General features: G+C 44.0%; 1 protein-coding gene across 5 annotated transcripts in view; it reads left to right on the top strand.

The window, feature by feature from the left end:
• Positions 1–20,068, top strand: part of PAK3 (p21 (RAC1) activated kinase 3) — a 119,149-nt gene that overhangs the window by 81,487 nt on the left and 17,594 nt on the right. For 3 of the 5 annotated variants that reach the window (XM_027645202.1, XM_027645199.1, XM_027645203.1), the window contains exons 2-3: positions 11,434–11,630; positions 16,888–16,988. In XM_027645202.1, coding sequence (XP_027501003.1) covers positions 11,456–11,630; positions 16,888–16,988 — 276 coding nt within the window. In that variant the 5' untranslated portion in view covers positions 11,434–11,455. Of the gene's footprint in view, positions 1–3,084; positions 3,097–10,683; positions 10,921–11,200; positions 11,208–11,433; positions 11,631–16,887; positions 16,989–20,068 lie in introns of those variants that run through there. The other 2 variants (XM_027645200.1, XM_027645198.1) reach the window with 2 other exon arrangements.

The following is a 20,068-nucleotide window of genomic DNA, read 5'->3' on the forward strand; positions in this document are numbered from 1 at the left end:
TTTCCAAAGGTTGATCTCCCCCCCAGTACTTCCTCTTTTCTCAACTCACAGGAGATAGTTTGTTGTCCATTTTCTCTTCCTTTGTTCTCCAGGTTGTTGACTCTGTAGTGCATGTACCGTGTGCTGACTAACAACACGATTGCTGTCAGATTTCTGAAACTAAATTGGTTCTTTATTAGGTTCTTTAAAGTCTCATAGATGTGACAAAATAGAAGCAACCTCTCGTTTACATTAAGAAGCGAGGGAGAGAGCTGAGTTCCTCACAGAACAGGAAAGGGCACACGAAGACAGTGAGTTGTCTGAGGTTATTTGTGAGTTCTGTGGCATTGTCCCATGCTGGTACCCTCAACATGTGGCTCTGTATCTCAATATGTCCTGCAAGGAAACAAAACAAGAGGCAGAGCCCTGCTCTTCTCCCCTGGTGAAGACCAGCTCCAGGCACTGGTCTGTACCAAGGCAGAGCTGAGGGTGCTGTGAGCCTGGAGGCTGGCAGTGTATCCCACTGCCTTCCTATTGCTTCTACTGTTCCTCCTGGGATGGGGCCTCGAAAGGAACGTGTTCATGTTGTGGATGTGGGCATCTTGTAGCCAGGTACCCATTTGAGGTGGCAGTTGCTGTTGAGGAGCAGCAGTTTGCTGCTGTCTGTGCACACATGGAAATGCTCTTTACAGTTCCAAAATTAGCTGGAGTTTGTCAATACTGGGAGTGGGGCACGTTGTTTCACAGGCCCATTGAAATTCCAGCACAGAATTGCAAGGCTCTGTGGCTCTATATGAAGCAAGCATGGAGACTTCCCATCTTCTGTCTGCTCTCCAAGCTGGAGGGTCCCAAGCTGCCTCTGCCTTGGTGCTGTGTCTGTGTATCAGACGCAGCTCAGGCACGGTGCCGTGTCTGCAGCTGGATTTGCCTCCTCACTGGCTGTCTCAGTGCCCTCTTGGAGGCTCACCAGGGTGTGTGTCCTAGTGCCCACCTGGCCTTTGTTTGTAATGACTGGGAATAAAGGCAGGTGGAGGAGCTGTTAAGGTTTTCTTGGGAATATTCTGGCCTTGGATACTGCTTCTCTGATGTCCTCCCCATTTCTCAGCCTGCTTTGCTGCTTATAGAACGTATAACAATGCAGCTGTCATTTTGAGCCTCATAAAAATCCTCAATTAATGTACTTTGGTTTTCCTTAAAGCCTGAAGTTGTTGTAAATAGAGAGTAGGGGTGTCAGACAGTAGTAGGCTTCCTCCAACAGCAGAGTAAATGTTGACGGGCTGTTTTGAGAACAAGTTTTTTTGCAAAGTTTTTATGCCATAAATCTGATGTGTGTGTGGCACAAGGAATCTATTTTGGGTCCTGTTGTTGTCCTCTTTTGTCTTCCCTTGCTTTTTTGTTTGTTTACTTGTTTCTGTGCCTTTTGATGGTTTCTTATTTTTGGTGCCTTCTTTGACCGGATACAGGATTGCATTAGTGTCAGCTGCTGCTTTGGGAGTTGGTACTTTTGTAGGGATTTGCATCGGGACCTCAAGCTGCTTTAGAAACACCCACTGAGCAATGGAGGCGCTTCCCTTTCACAAGAGTTGGTGCTCCACGTGTTCTGGACAGAGACCTTGAGGTGGGGGTACCCTGATGTGTTGGGAACAGAAGTGACTTGGCTCATGTCTGCTTATATCAAAAAAATTGAGTCCTTTTGCATCAGTGACTTGCAAATGTGCTCCCAGGTTCTTCAGACAAGGCATCTGTGGTTGTAGGGAGAAGCTCAGTGTTTTGTCCTAGTGAAAATTCACAGGAAACAGGAATGAAGCCCAGGCATGGGACTACTACCAGTTGTTCTAACTAGGATTTGTGGCATAGGTACAGTGTGATTTCCGAAACTAGAACGGTCCCTGCTGGCTCAAGCATTCTCCTATAGGGTGACTGAGGATGGAGTGACATGGATGCCACCACCTTGGGGAGCTTTGGTCCCTTGCTGAGCCCAGTGTCTTTAGTTGATAGTTGCAGACTCTCTGCAGGAGGCTGTGGACAAGTGCAGGGGAGTTGTGAATAGTTCCCCAAACACCTTTATTTTTTCATTTAGGTTTTAAGAGGATGGTGAACTGTTTTCTCTCTTGTAACATGACGTCAGGCAAGAAGGATTCTCTACTGCTCCACCACTCTGGAGCAGAAGATTATTTTATGAGCACTGAAGTGTTAAATGCTGAATCCCCATTTAAGCAGTTTAAAAATATCAGACCATTGTGGTAGCTGAGAAGACAACAGATCCTGTGTGTGTATCTTGTTTGGCTTTGTGCACATAGGTGTCATTTCTCCCCTGACCTATTTAAGAATAGCATTTGTACATTTGTTCTCCTTGTCTTCCCACCCTGCTGCTCTGAAGCCAAGGTCTAGCTGGCAACTGGAAATAAATAAGTGCACACAGCGACTGCTCCATTTCCCCCTGTGACTGCTCCAGATCCATAATTCCCCCAAGGTAGATGGGCCATTACACACGATAAGATCACTAACGTAGCAGGTGAATATTAGATATATGAAGTTAGTCAGCTGTAAATAAAAGGCCTGGCAAAGAATAAAAGGCAAAATGTTATCCCTGAGGAAGTGAATGGGGATATGAATGCCTTCTTACCCTAGTGCCCTAAAGAGCTGATGCAGAATCTGGACTGTATCCACCTCCCAGGTAAAAGGCATGTGGCAGCCTAGGCTTCCTCCTTTCCTTACTTGGAGGCAGGAGCTGACTCCTTCCAGGCATGCCTTGGGAAGTTGGGTACAGCAAATCTTATGTGGTGTTGGTCTCTGTCTCTGCTTGTGGCATTTGGAAGCCTTAAGTCCATCCCATGCTCTCCTGGTTAGAGATCTTTATCCAGCCCCCCAGTAGCAGAGCTGGGGACATCCAGCAGACTCCCCGTTCTTTATTTCTCCTTCTTGGAGTGTGGTTTGTCTCCCAACTCTGCCTGGCAATCCTGGGGTGGCCTTGAGCTAAGTCTTTTGAATGTCAGATACATCCTTCTCCTCTGACACAGAGGTTTAGTGTTATTTACTACAGCAAGTTTCTCAGCTAAGGATTGCAAAGGCAAAATGAGCTAAAAGGTGACTGGAAGGTGCTAGAAAATTACAACTGTCTGTAACTTTCAACTACTGCATTATACTGCTGCTTCCTTGTCTCTTGCAGAGTTCTGTGGTGGTTGTTGGCTTGGACTGCATTGTGGTTAGTGGGGCACAGGCGAGTGCTTCAGCAGCACGTAGTTGTGGTCAGCACAGGGTACCCTCCTCCCTCTTACTACCTTCCTGGAGAGCTGCACACATGTGTCTGGAGGCAAAACCAGTTCTTGGTCTGCCCGTGGAGACCATTGCTGGGAAAAGGGCCACAGACATTTCTTTGGTGAGCTTTGGAGTGGTGCTGGGCTGGGGGTTCACCTGGTCGTGTTTATCATGGCACATCTTCTGTGAGTATGTCAAGCAGAGAATAAACTGTGCAAGAGCAGAGAAAGCACTGACACCTGCAGAGAATATGAGGAACAGGGAAACTGGTCCTTTATTCTTTTTCCCCCCTCTTTCTTCTTCCAAACTTTGTTTGATTTTTTTTTTAATGTAAACAAAATGAAAAACATAATAGGTAAGGTGCCAAGTGGTTTATTAAAAGCAGCCCTAGTGCACCAGCTGGAGTTCAGTAGAAGTTTAGGGTGCTCGGAAAAATATGAATTCAAGGACTTTTTTATATATATAAGTTTTATTATGGAAGTCCAAGCAAGAAGAGGCTTCCTTTGATTCTGAATAGTAATGGGAGCAACCTTACATCTGTTGCACTCTTAAGTGTTCCTGTAAGGAGCAGGCCTGGGTTTGGGTTTTCTGGACCTCTTTGGGGCTTTGCTGTTCTCCAGCTGAACTGATACAATCAGTGGGTTGGGACATTGCTGAGACACTGCTATGATTCTGTCTTGTACTTGAAAAAGGCAATATCTGAAGAGCACAGACTCTTTTACTCTGTACCTGGGTTGACTGGTCAACTAAGTGAGCCACAAGTGTTCAGCTTGAACCTAGAAAAGGTCCAACATGGGTTACAGAGCCTTCCTGTGGCCAAGGGTTTGCTGCCTGTCAGGTGAGTTGGGGTCAGACTGGTCCACTTTAATGGTCAGTAGCTTGCAGTTGAGTCTGGCTTCTCATACCTGATCTTGGACAGTGCTTCAGGATTGACTTCAGTTGCCAACTCAAATTAGAACTCAAACCATTTGTCTTGGCTGGTTTTAATCTGAATTAAGGTCTTGAAATTTTTAGTGTCGCAGTCATGATGTTGGTGTCTCTAATAAGTAGCTTTTCTTTGTTTACATTTGAGTCCTAGAGAACAAAAGTGAACATGGGGCTTAAGCTCTCATCTAGAAATAATAAAGTCCATATGGAGAATTAGTTCATTCTATCTACAGTGGTTTAAATCCACATTTCATTTGACACAGGCTCTTTCATGTGTAGACAAGGGCAAGGAATACAGTACTGTGAAATGAGGGATATTTGAGAAGCACAGTTGATTTTGAGACATCCTTTTCAGCTTTGTGGAGCCCTTCAGCTGTCTAAATAAAAAGCAAACATGGAGTGGGTAAGGGGTTTTTTGTTTTCCTCTTGCATATAAATACCTTTTCTTGATACTTTTTCATTGTTTCTTATCCGTCCCAGTTAAGTGTTTTCCATTACCTTAAAAGAATAAAAAAAGGCTGTGGTGTCCTTCACTTTTTTCTCCTTTAGCTCTCCTTGGAGTGTCCATTGCTCTGTCAGTCTCAACATGTCTCCAGATTCAGTAGCTTAGAGCACAACCTTTTTGTTTCAAACCATGATTCAAAAACACATGACAGAAATACCAATGTAGCTGTCTGGGATTGGGTGGAGGTGCTGGTGGCTCTTCCCAAGGCAGTCAGGATGGTGGAAGCTCTCCCCTCACTCTCTCTGGGTGGCAGAAGTGTCCTCGTGATCCAGCTGGTTTTCCTGCATGATCATGGTGTGCTGTGTCCATACCTTTGCCATATGAAGTTAAGTCACTTTTCCTCTCAAAAACAGTTACCAGTTTCCAGGCCATCTCCTGATGCTGTGATGCTGTGAACTGCTCACTTAATGTAACCCGTGGGAATAAACTTCCTTTCCTTGCTGGTCTGTGATGAGATGTATTAATGAATGCCTGGACGAGGTTTCATCGAGAAAGCTGTTTCACTCTCCCACACCCTCTGTACACACACTTCTTCCCCTCCCAGGTCATGTAACCATCCCAAAGCTCAAGTGGTTTATTAAGTGGCCAGGACTCCAGCATGAGCACAGTTTGAATGGACTGTGTTTGTTTTGATGTGATCAAAAAACACCCACAAGGAAAATATGTTGGGCTCAGGGTGTTCTCTAGGGCTCAGCGGGGTGGAGAAGAATTCTCCAGTTTTTCTTTCCCAGTGTCCCACAGCTATGCTGAAGCCCCAGCATCGTTGTTCACATTGTCTTGTACATTAAGCACTGCAGCCTTTAATATAATATAATGTGCAGCCCTTAAATATACACCTAACTTTAAACACCACTGGCTTTACTATGCAAAAATAATTCCATGTTTTGCTTTTTGGGACCACAGCCTGGACAGCCATGGCTTTGTATGGAGAAGGAAAGGGAGAGGTGCTCTGTTAAAACCTGGGCAAGTCCCAATACTTGTTGCACTTGGAAAAGTGAACCTGTGTGAGGAGCTGTGGAACTTTTGTAGTGGGAGCAGGCACGGGGCACTGGGAGTCTGCAGAGCAGCAGCGAGTTTGACCGTGTGGGAAGAGACCTGTAAAGCAGGTGGGCTGAAGGGTGTTGGGAGATGAAAGTCAGATGCATTTTGTGAAGTGTTGCCTGTGGTTGCACTGGCAGTTTGCAGAGAAGGAGTTGGAGAGTTGTGGAAAGAAATGTAGTTAAATAGGTAGGCTACGCTTGTGAGGAGGGGAGGTGGATCCTCAAAGGCCATGGACTGAGAAATGCTGTCAAATGTAAATTAAGCAGGGGGGAAAAAATATGTTTGCAGGTTATTTCCATCAGTTGTGACAAGCTCCACTGTTTTGGTCCATTCCCAGCTCTTAGCAGTTTAACTGAGTGACTTGAGGTCCAGACAAAGGACATAATAATTTAAATTAGAAGAAATATTTAGTCAAAACCATTAAATTCACAGCTTCTGTGCAAACATCCCTTCTGTATTTGTTTTTTTGGCACTATTGCTGCAAGTGCACAGTCGAGAGGGAATTTTGAACCAGTATTAGTAAGTCACTATGTAAAACTCTTAATGCTGCAGTTCCTAACAGAAGCTTGTTTATCCCATCTCAAAATGGATGTTTCATTCCAAGTACTTGTGACCCAGGTAGTTTTACTTGGATCCAACCTGAATTCAAAATATCCCCTCCACACAGAGAGCTTCTTATGAACAGCTAGTTCAGAGGCCAAAAGTCACTTGTAGCAAGTACAGAGGATAACTTCTGAATAAATGAATATATTGGCGGAAATCATAAGCTGCTTACAGGGTGTTTGCAAACAGGAACAGAGAGTACATTCATCAAAGAAATTACTCAGTTTGAATAATTTGTTCAGCTCAGAGCATGTTTACCTGCCTGTGAGGGGAATGGGGAAGTTTAATTGGCAAATGTTTGTATTGTGCTTTGAGACAGTTGTATGAAAGGGAAGCGTTCTTGATGTTTCTGGGGTTATAATTCCTTCTGTAGTTTGTGTGAATGCCTCCTTTTTTCAGGGTTGTATAAAGAAGGGATGCAGTTGTTGTTTGCAACACGTGCACATGGGAGAAGTCGCAGAAAAAGATGTCTTTACTGCCCAGGGCACCCTGGGTGGGTCTGCCCTGCCTGCAGAGCCAGCCCCACACACCCACCCATGATCTGCAGGCACCCAGGGGTGGAAGCAGCTGGGCACAGACCACCCTAGGGTGTTACGGACCCTGAGTACCCAGGCAGAGTTGTCTCTGCTTCAGCTGATGTTGGACGTGGCCCTTTTTTATCAAAAAGGCCTCAGTATTTTATTTTAGCCTAACCAGGTTTTGCAGAGTAAAGCATCTTGCATGAAAGCAGTGAAGCTGTGATTGCATCTGTTCTGTCCAACTCACTGGCTGCTCTTTAGAGGAACTGTAAGAAAACTGTAAGTAAATGTGCAGATGTAGAAAAGCACATACAGGTCTGAACTGGGCAGGAAAGTACTCTATAAATACCTTAACAAACAGAGTGTCTCATTACTCAAAATCTAGAGAGAATCCTTCTCACTTACATCACCATTGATTTTTGGAAATGGATGAGTGTCACTGGGAGCAAAATTTGGCCCATACAACTAAGTAATAAATATCTTTTTTCAGGAAGTATATTTATAAACAAAGAGTGAGTCTTGTATCTTCAAGTTACATTTGCAAAGCTACTGCCTGAAAATTGGCATGGTTCCTTCCAGTCAAGGGATCTTGGGAGACAGTTTTGCTGCATCACAAGCTGCAATAGTATCTCTGAGGCTTTGAAAATGAGCACCAGTGTCTCTGCAAACAGGATACTATTTGTGAGTTCTAATTGGAACCAGTCATGTCTGAATGCTGCAGACTTTGAAATAAGGGGGCTAACTTAAGAAAGCTATTCAAGGTCTATCCACAGTGTTTCCCAGATACACAGGGGTGAAGAGCTTACTGAGATCAAGGCCCAGCGTGAAATTCTGCTCTGAACTTGAACTGAATTGAACAAATTTTGTGTGTGTGTTGTTTTGAAGACATTTGGGTGCTTCAAATATCTTCCTTCCTCTCCTCCCTAGCTTGGCAGGAACTAGATGCAAAAATATTATAAGACAGGCTTTTGCAAAGGGGGAATTGAGTCATGGAGAAGCTGAATGCCATATATTTAAAGTCAGTGTTTGTCTTCACACTTAACAAAACTGGTGATTGGAAGAGGTGGGGGGGAAGAGAAGGGACAAGGGGTCATCTCGTAGAACTCTGTGATAGTTGTGTAGAAGCAACTGACCTGGCTGAGAACTTAATTTTAGCTTTTGCCACTTGGCTGGAAGCTCTAGCTAACACATTCAAATACACTCTTGTATTTTGGTGCAACATTCTGTCTCTTTAAATGCTTCCTTAAAGCCAATAGGCATTGAAAAGAATTTGCTCTGGAAGGAGGTAGTTGTTGTGCAACTTCACACTTTTAAAAGGGTTACCAGCACTACCTTGGTTGCACTCATGGGGTCCTTGAGGACCGAGATGAGGAAAATACTGTTGATTGTGCACTGCATCCTCTTGGTGAGCACAGGCTGGCCTCTTCCAAAAGCTGTCCCCGTTGACAGCCTGGGTGGCTCCCACAGCCCTGGTGGGTGCTCTGGCAGCTCTGTTGTTGCAGTGCTCAGAACCCAGGCACAGTGTTCCACAGGTCTGTGTGCAAGATTTGCCAGGATCTCATCTCCACTGCAGAATTATTCTGCAATCTCACTTCTGCTTTAAAAAATTTACTTTCTAGCACTCAGGGCTGCAGGAAAAGTCTGAAAACTGTGACAGGAGTGTAAACCAATGCCATACTGGCTCCCTGAGCTTAGAAAGGGCTAGGGAACATTTGCTCAGAGTCCTTGGAACTGCTCCATACCCTTCAGTCAGAGTCCTGTGGGTTTGGGGCATGGGCTGTGTCACTTCAGCATTGTTCCAGAATTTGTGGTTCTGTCACAAGTGGCAAGTGGAGGCTGTTTTTGTCTTGTTGAGGGGTTTGTTTTCAATAGCTTCTTGGGAGAAGGTCTTTAGAGGATTATGTGCTTCTTGAGGTACTGCATAGAAACTTGGATCAACAAGGATTCAGAGACTTGGGAATTCATCTTGCACCTAAGAAATGGAAGTCTTGTGACCATATCTCTTCAGGGCAGAATGCAAACATCAACACCTTGCATGTAGAGCTGAGACAGGGTTACAGAGAGAAGGGTTGCCTGGGAGCCTGCCAGGAGGTGTAGGAAAAACTCATGAAACCAAGGTGTGTTTTGAGTGGAGAGACCTGTGTCTCTGCAAACAGGAGATGAGGTATGAAAGGATAAGGTAGCAGGTATTATTTCTGGGAGGCAGGAATTGGTAGCATTATTTAAAAAAACCCAAACAAACCACCCACCCCCCCTCCCCCCCCTTCAACCCCCCCCCCCCCCCAAACAACAACAACAACAAAAGGCTAAAGAAAAAAGAGAAAGAACACCAAAATTTGACTAACTGAATATATGGATATGCTGTAATAATTTGCAATAGACAGAAGGTGGGTTTTGATGGAGTTGCCCTATGCAGAACTAGACTAGTGGGACCAAGGACTTCTTATTAAGATGGGAAAACCTGCCCCAAGATAAGAGTCTAGCTTGGGCTGTTTGCTGTTGACATTTCTCTGCAGTGTAAACTTGAGAGTTTTTTCAACTGGATATGTCTTGTTGGCCCTCCACTGTTTACAGATTTTCTTTAAGTTCAGGTTGGAGTGAATCAGTACAAAATATTTAAAATCTGAAGTCTTATGTGATAGTGAATGTTCTTTTGTTGTGATGCAGTGGTACATGGGAATCCTCAAAATTAGAATGAATGGAAGAGCAGATGGGCTCTGATCAGGAAAACCATAAATTGTAATTCTCTTGGTGTGTATTATCTTGTGGTTTGCTTTAGTCTTCATTTAGACCAGCTTTAGAAAGTTAATATCAACCGTTAAACCTTTTAGGCTATCTTCCCCCCTCTTTTTTTTTTTCTGTTTTAGAAATGAATAAAAGAGCTTTGTACAGTTCTTGAAACTGAGCCTGAAACAGCTCTGAACAAAATATAGTGTTCCTTTCAAAATCTTGGAAATAATTACATCATAGGCAAATTGGGCCAGAAACCGTTAATAGTATTCTTTGTGGAATGAAATCCCATGGGAGGACCTATTTCAGCAAACTGGCATTGTTTACAAATAGATGCAGTGGCAGATACAGTTGTCCCATTCTGAGGGACAGCTGAGACTGTGCCCCATAATGGACTTCACAGAATAACCGCCTTGCTTTTGATAAGAAGCCGAAAACGTGCCCTGGTGCTCCTGTGGTCGGCCTCACGCCAGCAGTCTCGGGAGTGAAGCCTGATTTTGGCACTGGAAAGCTATTTGTAGGTGGGTTAAAGAGAAAATAAAAGCCTCTGCTCTGTGAGAATTGCTGGAGAGACAGGGAGACATATCCAGGTATCTCTGCTGGGCTTCAAAGGCTGAGAACTCCATCACCCATCTCTGTGCAAAAGTACCTGGACATCATGGGCTGTCCCTTCCCCAGGATAACACACAGAGCACGAGTGGTTCTCCCTGTTACCTTACAGTAGTTTTCATCACTGGCTATTACCCCCCTTCCTTCCTTACTAGAAAACCTTCTGCATTTCAGGATGGAAATCACAAAGATTAGTAATATTAACTGTTTGACCTAAATCTGCGAAAGCATTTAGTTCTTTAGGTAAATAGGCTAGTCTGTACTTGAAAACTAAATTGGCACAAGTCCTAGCCTGGGCATGGTTATAGCTGTTCCTGGGTGATATAAAGCACATTAGTGCTTCCATATGTGCTTCCATAGGAGTGTGGGCTGTGTCTCTCCATTGCCAGAGCAGCTCTTTACCTGGACAGCTGGGCTGTGTGGGTACAGCCCTCTCATGGGGACCAGGTCCATCCTGGGGACCGTGGTTTTCTGTGAGGGGTCCCTTGTGCTTTCCCAGGTGGTGTGGTCCTCTCTGACAACTGCCTCCAGTTCATGACTCCATTAGTTGGGAGTGTGTAATCTTTTCCACACTTCTGTGCCTGAAGGCAAAGCTCTAGGGAGCAACACCTGGTCGGTGGCTGCCTGTGGTTCAGTGTGCAAGTGGAGGTGAGCACCTCCTGTGGGAGCAGACCCTTGTGGTAGCAGGACAGAATGAGACTTGGATTGTTTTCAGTATATGAACAGTTTCCAGCTTTGGCTGATTTTAAGGTAAACACATACTCATTTTTATGCGCAAGAAAGTTTTTTAATTCATACTTCAAAATGAGTTTCCTTTGAGAAGATCATTCCTTTTGAAGCCCTAAGCTCTCAAAACATAGCAGGGAGGGAACAGAGTTTTAATGCTTGTTACCCATATCCCCTTAACATGCACTTTGTTTCTTACCTCATAAAAATGATTGACTACAATGCCAGGTAGTTTCAGTAAATCATTTAAATTTTACTTTGGAAGTCTGTTTTAGAGGAAAATTTGGATTGTAAACAACTACAGGGAAAAAGTTATAAGCAAATACTTAAAAAGCCTGTAACAGGGATAATACAGTGGTTTTTAGGAGTTGGCCACTGAATTTATTTATAGTTACCAGCAGTAACTTTATTCAGACCAAACTCTTAACGGAGAGGTTTTCTTATTCCACCAGAAGGCTTTTCTCACCCCTTTTCCCCCCCAGCCCACCAGCCTTGGCATCCTCCCTTCACAGGCCTGTTCTGTGTTCTGCTTTGCAGGAGGCTGTGAGGGCTGCTGAAGATGTCCGATAGTCTGGATATTGAAGAGAAACCTCCAGCCCCACCGTTGAGAATGAACAGCAACAACCGCGATTCTTCAGCACTGAACCACAGCTCGAAACCGCTTCCCATGGCCCCCGAGGAGAAGAACAAGAAAGCCAGGCTGCGCTCCATCTTTCCAGGAGGAGGGGATAAAAGTAAAGTATCAGCAGTGCAGATGGGTGGCTCCATCTCTGTGCTTTCTGGTGGTTGTTGGTTGTGGTGTTTACTTTCTGCCACTGTTTTCTTTCTGTTTCAGTTGCAGACCGTGGTACCAAAGCCTTCTGTTCCAATTGCTCTAGAAACATGTTTCAAAAGAGGAGGAGGTGTTCAGTCAGTTACTTTCTTGTCTCCAGAAAGCCACTAAAATGTGCCCACATTGTGCAACTTACCTTTTAAAAATAACTTTATAGTTAAGCTGGGGAATCCTTTCCTTTGGATTTTGCTTTGCATTAGCAGTAAAAACAGATGAAGTTGTGTACTTCTGGAAATACATTCGCAGAAGTGAGAGGGTAGTATGCCTGACACTTTGAGGGTTTTTTAGAGCATTTCATTCCAGTAAGAGGAGCAAGGCTCTTCCTTCTTGTTGCTTTTGCAGTGAGAGTGGACACAGAATGGCTTGGTTTAAAACCTGCTAACTGTGATTACAGCAAGAGAGTCTTTTAAACATGGAGCGAACAGCATTCCAGTTGCATTATTTGAAATGCATTTGCAGAAAGGAGGGTTGGTTTTTTTGAGTTAATGTATTGACAGAGTGAAGAGAAAGGATCTTCTTTTTTTCTAACGCCATGGGAACTGATGGGCTGCACCCACAAATGCTGAAGGAGCTGGCTGATGTCACTGCAAGGCCACTCTTATTATCTTGGAAAGGTTGGGGTGACTGGGGGATGTTCCTGATGGCAGAAAAGCAAATATCATGTCTGCCTTTAAGAAGGAGGATCTGGGGAAATGCAGCCAGTCAGCCTCACCTTGGTCCTTGGGAAAGTAGTAGAGCAAATCCTCCTGGAAACCATTTCCACACAAATGAAGGATAAGAATGCGATCAGGAATAGTCAGCATGGATTTACAGAGGAGAATTCATGCTGAGCTACACTGACAACCTTTTACCTTGAGATGACAGGCTTGGTGGTGAAGGCAGAGCAGTTACTTCTGCTTTAGTAAGGTGTTCAGCAGAGCCTCCCACAGCACCCTCACAGACAAACTGATGAAGTACAGTCTAGATAAGTGTGTAGTGAGGTGGACTGAAAGCTGGCTGAAATGCTGAGCTCAGAGGTAGTGGTCAGCAGTGCGAAATCCAGATGGATTTCAAGAGGAATTCTGCCTTCAATGTGCGTTGCTGTCCCTTCAAGGAGAGCTCAGAACTGTGGAGCTGTGGTCATTCCCTTGGAGCTCCAGCTCACTTGTGCTGCTCGACTGCTGCGTTCATGAGTCTTTCCCACAGGTTGTGTGGAGCAGTTGGAGGTAGCCTGGCATTCAGAACTCCTCACAGGCAGTGCAAGGCACAGTGTCAGCCCCAATCCTGCCCTCAGCCACAGGCAGTCCTGCAGACCACTCTCATGGGAAGGCTGTGACTGGATGGGCCCATTCCTCAGGCAGACCTGGCCCGGTTCACTCTGCAGTGTGTTCCCCCAAATGTCCCTTTCTGAGAACAAAATTAATTTTCCATTGATTCTTTTTAAAGGTCAAAATGAAAACCTCTCCTGGCTTTTTTAATTCCCGGAAAGACTCGGGTCACTTCTTCCCCTGAGTGCTAGCAGGATGGTATTATCCCTCTCTGAGGGAGCATTTCTTAAATAGGAGGTGCTATGTGAAATGCATGCAGAAAAGGGGAGATCCAGAAAAAATCCCTCCTGGAAGTGATCACTGACATTAAAAATGTAATTAACTACCAGTCAGAGCAGTCTTAGGAAACATACAAGTGTCGTGATTTTAAATGTGACTGTGAGGAAAACTAAGGTAAGATTTATAGCTTAATTTTGTTGGGTGAAATAATAAATGGAGGAAGTTTAGCTTGACTGGCCAAGCCCCTTGAGGTGGTTTCGTTGCAGGGTTGGTTTGTGGGTCATGGTATCAGCTGGTCTGTGTGTGCTTCACAGACTCTCTGACATATTTTTGAGAGTACTGCTTATAAAACAGAAGGTGACTGATACGGCTGCTCTCATCTAGTGCAGTGCTTTGCAGCATCACAGTGTTATATTAATAGTTCACCACCGGTAGAAGTAAACAGAACGTGAAGAAAACACCATGGCAGGGTGTTTCTGCCTGAACCTGCAGGGACTTTGTTGTCTTTCCTTTGCTCACCAGACAGGAGGGATGCGAGGATGGATGTGGTACGGTGTGTTCCCTCCAAGGTGGTTGTGTGCCAGGACTGCTGTGCCTGGACACCAGGAATCTTTGCAGTCACTCCCCTGCTGGACTGCAGCATTTTCAGTTATTTTGGCAAGCCACTGATGGCTCTGTGGGGCCCTTCTGTGCATCTACAGTTGATATAAGCCGTGTAGGCAGTACTGTCCTGCTCCTTCCCAGAGCACCTGACCTCATGCTCCATTCTAATCTCTGGGGTAAGGTATCCCATTTCCTGAGGGCAGGAAGCCAAGGCAGACAATTAAAATGAATCTCCAGTGCCACACAGACAATCCTTGTGGAAGAAGGAGCTGAACCTGTTTCCTCATAAGCCCGTACTGAAGCTGTGAAATTGGCCTTCCTATCTCAGAGCTAATGATGGTGATGGGAGCCACAGTGCAGTTCACAGCATTAGTGCTTCCTTTCAGCAGAGGTGTTACCTCAGCAGAATTGAGAGCAGAAAGTAATGACTTTCTGTGTGTTGTATCACTTGTTTGATCCAGCCTTGTTCTTCTTTCATTAAATCATCTGTAATTGCTGTGAAATAAATTAATACTGTGTGTGCACTGGTGGCTCCATGAAGGCCTGAAGAAATCAGAGGGAGGCTGGCCCACCGCAGCTCAGATGCCTCTTTCAGCTGCAGAGGTCCATCTATGTTAAGGTTGCTGGGTGAATGGTATCACTTCCATTGAAGGGGCTTTACACTTGGTTGCAGGTGGGTGCAGAGTCTGGCCTTTAGGCATCTGGTTGGCTGCTGTACAGAAAAACAAGAAAAGAGAGAAGGAGGAAAACTCAGCAGGGTAAAGATAAATGGAGGAAAAGAAAATGACAAGGCTGCTGGGGTGGGACAGGAGGAATAGAGCAGGAAGGAAAATGAGAGGATGGCATGAGGGAGAATGGAAGGATGAGGAATGGGAGGAAGGAACAGAATGAGCTGAAGAGGAGGTGAGCAAACAGGAGGGCGTAAGCATGAGGTCAAACCCTTCCTCTGTCTCTAGAGAAAAGCTGCCACTTAGCTGAGTCACATTTTTCTCCCAAACAACTTCTCTTTTAACATAATGGTGATGATGATGGTGATGCAGACCGTGGGAGACAGAACAATCTTTCCTTGTTCTATTTTAATCTGTAATAGGTGCTGAGGTGGTGTGGAGGCCTTCCTGGCTAAGTGCTGTGCAGCAGGAGGGTATTGTGAGGGGCATTTGCAAGAAAATCAAATAGCATGTCCAGTACAAACCCCTTGAATCCAGTCAGTCAGTGCTTCAAAGAAGTCATGCCTTTTTGTATCATTTTGCCTGTGTGTATGAAATAGAAGTGATTTGGTTTGCAGGGCCCAGACAGAAGTGTCAAAGTTTTTAGACTGGGGAGAGGTGAGGGTGTTGTAAAGAGATGCTTGATTCTGTATTTCATTTATAGTTTATCAGCATTTGGACCATAGGTGTTGTATCACAGTCTGGTAGGCAGAGGTCCATGAAGCAGATGAGCCATATCTTGGGGAATGAGCTGGAACACTTGTCCTCCTGCAGGAGAGTCCTAGAATGGACAAGTGCTGCTTTTGATGGAATGTTTTCTGTAATCCCTTATTTCATTTCTAGATTTGACTGTTGCTGTGAACTGAATTTGATAATTCTTTAAATCTAATTTTCACTACATTTGCTTGCAAATGATGAGGTAGTAGAAGCCAGTGTTGTTATCTGCATAGAGATGACATCTTCTAACTTGCAACATCTGTCCTGAAAATTGAACATCAACTTAGCAATAAAAGAAGGGGAAAAACCTTTGCATTTGTGTTTGAGATATTGCTGCCATCTTTACTGAATGCTAAATGAAACTGTTTCATCAATGAACATTGGGTAGGGGTGTGCAGCACAGAGAAAAGGTGACAATTATTTAAGGAGGATAAATGCAGCAATGCAGAGAAAGTACTAGAAACATTCAAAATACTCTGGATGAAGAGCAGAGCATCTTCCACCTAAAGGAGGCTGTAAGGCAGAATAAGAAAGATGTGCTAAGACAGGCCTCATGGAGGTACTGCCTGTGAGCAAAGACAGACCCGGGCTGGGAGCGGTGCTGATACACAGTGAGTTCTGCCTTTGGATGAGACCCCTGGGTGAACTTACAGAGCTGGCAAACATAATACTAAAACACTGAAGGAAAGTGAAGGCAGCTTCTCTCAGCCTTTATTCCACTCATTCTTTATCAGGGTCAGTGAAACTGGGCTGAAGTGACACTTGTCAGCTGTCAGAAGTGCAGGAGATGGATGACCACGTTACTTTCAAAAGGTGGTAGAGGGAGATGAGAAGCATATGCAGGCTGACTGACTTCCAGGCCTGTCTGCTTCAGTAAGACACTCCACACTCTGGGAATACTGGTGGAATGATTTAAAACAACAAATTTCTGGAGACTTATAAAGCGTGTTTTATGATTATATGTCTTAGTTAATTGAGAGCTCAAATGAAGCTTTTCCAGCGGCATTTGTGGGATCCTGTTGCTGTGCAGATTCTGTGTTTTCTAATACTGAGCTGCTGCTTCAGCCTTTTACTTGGCAGAGTCGTCACCTCCTGAGCTGCCAGTTTTCACAGAACCTCTAGGAACCCGGTTGTCTTAAAAACCTCTTCTCTCTAATTTGGCTGATTTTGAAACGGGTTCAAACCACGTTGGAGGAAAAAAGATCCATACACATGTGTATCCCATGTGATTTACTTCCACAGAAACCCACAGAGTGAAGTTAACAAACAGGAGTTAGTTGCTAGATATGAAATCTCAGTGAAAAGAAGAACTGATAATAGAAATCCTACTGGTTAGAGATAACCTAAGAAGGCTACTTCACGAACAGCTTGCTTTGGCAGCAATTACAGTGGCTGAAAGAAAAACAAAACAAAACAACACCTAGACCTTCCCCAACAGGAGTTGACCTGCTGGTGTTGTATTAGCTTGGATCTGTTTGTCAAGTTAGATGGATGTTAATTGATTTGTTTTCCACTTTTAAAATACTATTTTGAGCACGCTGATTGTGAGAAGTTTTAAATGAAAAGCTGTACAGAAAATAAGTGCTTGTTAACATTTTGCCTCTAGCCAACAAGAAGAAAGAGAAAGAACGTCCTGAGATCTCTCTTCCTTCAGACTTTGAACATACCATTCATGTGGGATTTGATGCCGTCACTGGAGAATTCACAGTAAGTAACTGCTGTATTTCATACTTACCAGAGCTTCTAGTTTCTTGATGGTAAAATAACCTCCTATTGCCAGAAACATCAGATGACAGCACCCAGGCTGTGAAGAAAGAGACTTTTCTTTGTTGGGCTTAGGATCTGGAGTGTTTAACTTGTGATTCAGGCTGCTTTTTTTTTTTTTTTCCTCCAAGGATTGTCAGCAGAGTGTCTGTGGAAAATGAAAACTAGGAAGGACGTAGGTGTATGCTTTTATCAGTCCCCCAAGCTGCTACAAGAGTTGGTTTTTCAGTGTCTTTGGAAAAGCATAAAAAGCCCCCACACACGTGCATAGTAGACAACCAGCCTCAAAATGCAAAGTCCATGTGCTCTGCAGGCAGCCCTTGGAGATACCCAGAAAGCAGCAGCATTATGGAAGTCCATTCATTGTAATTTAATTTCTTTAAAATATGTTTTCACCTGAGATGATCAAACACGTTTCTAGCCTTCATGTACTAATGAAATAGCTGTCAGCTACTTGTATCTTGACAAAGTGCATGAAGTGTTGGGAAAAATGAGTCTGATAGAAGCTCTCTGAAGTGTGCAGGGGGTTTCAGAGCATTTTTTCTCAGACTACTAGTTAGGTGCAGAACCCATTAATCCCTTAAAGCTGAGATGGCAGTGAGCTTATGTGTGGTTGAGCTGTGGAGGTGAGAGGAAGCATTAGCAACTCTCTCTGTGCCACCTGTAGTGCCCTGTGAGCTGAGTGGTCAGACTGTGTAATCACCCTGTGTCAAATTGTGAATGAAGTGTGGTAGTGCTGACTGGCTGCATACACCAAACAGGATGGGACAAATCATTTGCCTGGACAAAGGATTGGCCAATTTTCAGAATTTGAATCCTAAACGTGATTTTTTAATGATTTTTTTCTTTTGATTGCCACTTTTTTTTTTTTTTTTGCAAAGACGTTTCAGAAAGCTGGAAACTTTCTGTATCCTACAGTAGCAGTAGCAACAGTAGTAATAACAGAAGAGAAAAAGACACATTTAATGACAGCATGTCTTCAAAGGGGTAGTGAAATTGAATTATCCTTAGTAATTAGGAAATACAGCTACATTTAAAATAAGTGAACTAGTTAATTAGCTTTTTTAAATAGGTGTCATATATAAAATCTTACTTCAAAATTTATTCTGTGCCAAACCCTAGGGGTTGACTAAATGCTCACTTAAAAAGCCCAGATGTGGTCATTTTTGATCAGAAACTTAGCATAAAGCTTTTAAAATTGTTTTTTCTGTGCTGTCTGTCCTGGCTTTTCCCCTTTTTTCCTCTCTTTCTCTCCCTGTAGCCACTTTATTGTTCAGATTAATCTTCTGTGCCATTCTCCTTATCTTTGTATCGTATTATATGTTATGTTGCTTTCTGCTTTTGTTTTCTCCCTTTTGTGTTTGCATCACTTCTTCCTGTCTGTCTTTGCCTTTCCTCTCCTCCTTCCCTTCTCTCCCCACTAAACATTCAGCTGTTCTTATTCTGTATCTGTTCTTCCTTCCAGCCTTCTGCCTTTAATTCTACCCTGTGCTTCAGACCTTTTCCTTCTGGCTCTGTGCAAACACGATGGGTCACAGTTGTGTTCTCCATAGTCTGACTTGTGGTGAGGGTCCCAGTTGGTTCATGTCACTGCCAGCTGGAACAAAAAGGAGGGATGTCAAGCTTAATGCACTTTGGTTCTGAGCACAAACACTCTCTATCAGTATTTCAGGGATCATTTTGAATGTTGTTATTATCATCCTGTATGTCAAAACATGATGATATCATCAGAGCTTTTTGCTTTAGCATCAGAGATTTTTGCTTTTTTATTTTTTTAATTTGTGTCAGATACCACCAGCACAGGTCCTGCCCTTTTATAGAGCACAGCAGTTCTACATGACTAAATATATCCAGCTTTGTTGCTGTAGCACAGTTCCTTTTTAATATCTTTTCCCCTTTCCAAACAGTGCAGATTAGATGGCTGCTATTTTGCAACCACACAGTATTTCTGCAATAGCACTGAAGTGTGGAAGTGCAGTGCTGCAGTCTGAGAGGGCTCTAACCAATTCAAAACGAACCAAAGGGACAGGTGACTTCCCCTGTGCAGCTTGCCAGCAACAGGGCTTATGCTGCAGTCCTTAGGGGAGTCAAATATCAGTGAAAAAAAGGGAGTTTTTGCATCATTAAGAACTGGCTGTCAGTCCCAGCTAATCCCAGATTACATTAGGCTTGTTTGATTTGTCCCAACCTGGATAGAACCCGTGTATCAGCTGGGTAGTCATGTGGTAAGTAGGTCCTGCTGAAGGGACTTCCACTAGCCATGTCATGGATAAATATTCCCACTGTCTAGTGATCACGCTGTCTATCTCTTTCAAAAGTTTGGAAGTGCCATGGAAGTGTTGGATAAATGTACAAATGTGTCAGTTGGGGTTTTTTGTTTGTTTCTAATTCCTGCAGCTGTCATGCCAGTCCTGCCTGCTCTCCTGGTTATGTGCAACCCACTGGGCCATTCTCTGACACCCAGCCATCACCCCCAGCTGCATCCCCTGACTGTTGGTAGTTGCATCCCAATGCACAGTTGCATGGGCTCCTGAGTTCTGGCTTTCAGGCTTGAGCATCAGGCTGTGCTGTCCATCATGAACAGATGTTATGTCTCCATTTCACTATGCTTGGAGCAACCACATTTGCTAAGAAGTAGGGCTCTTAAAGCAGAGAATAAAATTGGTTGGAAACTGTTGGGTGGGAGCATGCTGCTAGAGCTTTATGTTCCTTTATTTGAAGAAACAGTTGCATTTTCTGAATGGAGGAGAGTGTGGTTAGCAGGGCTTTGGGGAGTGTTCTTTGTAAGGCATGCACGTTTGAAGCCGTTTCCTCATCCCCAATCTAGAAGAAAATGTGGTCACCCACCAAACTTTTAAAGCTTCAAGACTATGACATTAGTAAGTGGGAAAAGTTGTGACTGTAGATCCAAAGAAGTTGCACATTCCTAATCTAATCAAGCATTTCTTTACAATTGTCCTGATTTTCAGTCTGACACATATAGATTATTTGAGTTGTGGCCATACACAACCTCCCAGATTTCA

The sequence above is a fragment of the Corapipo altera genome, unplaced genomic scaffold, assembly GCF_003945725.1.
Source record: "Corapipo altera isolate COAL_440 unplaced genomic scaffold, ASM394572v1 65, whole genome shotgun sequence".
Lineage (NCBI taxonomy): Eukaryota > Metazoa > Chordata > Aves > Passeriformes > Pipridae > Corapipo > Corapipo altera.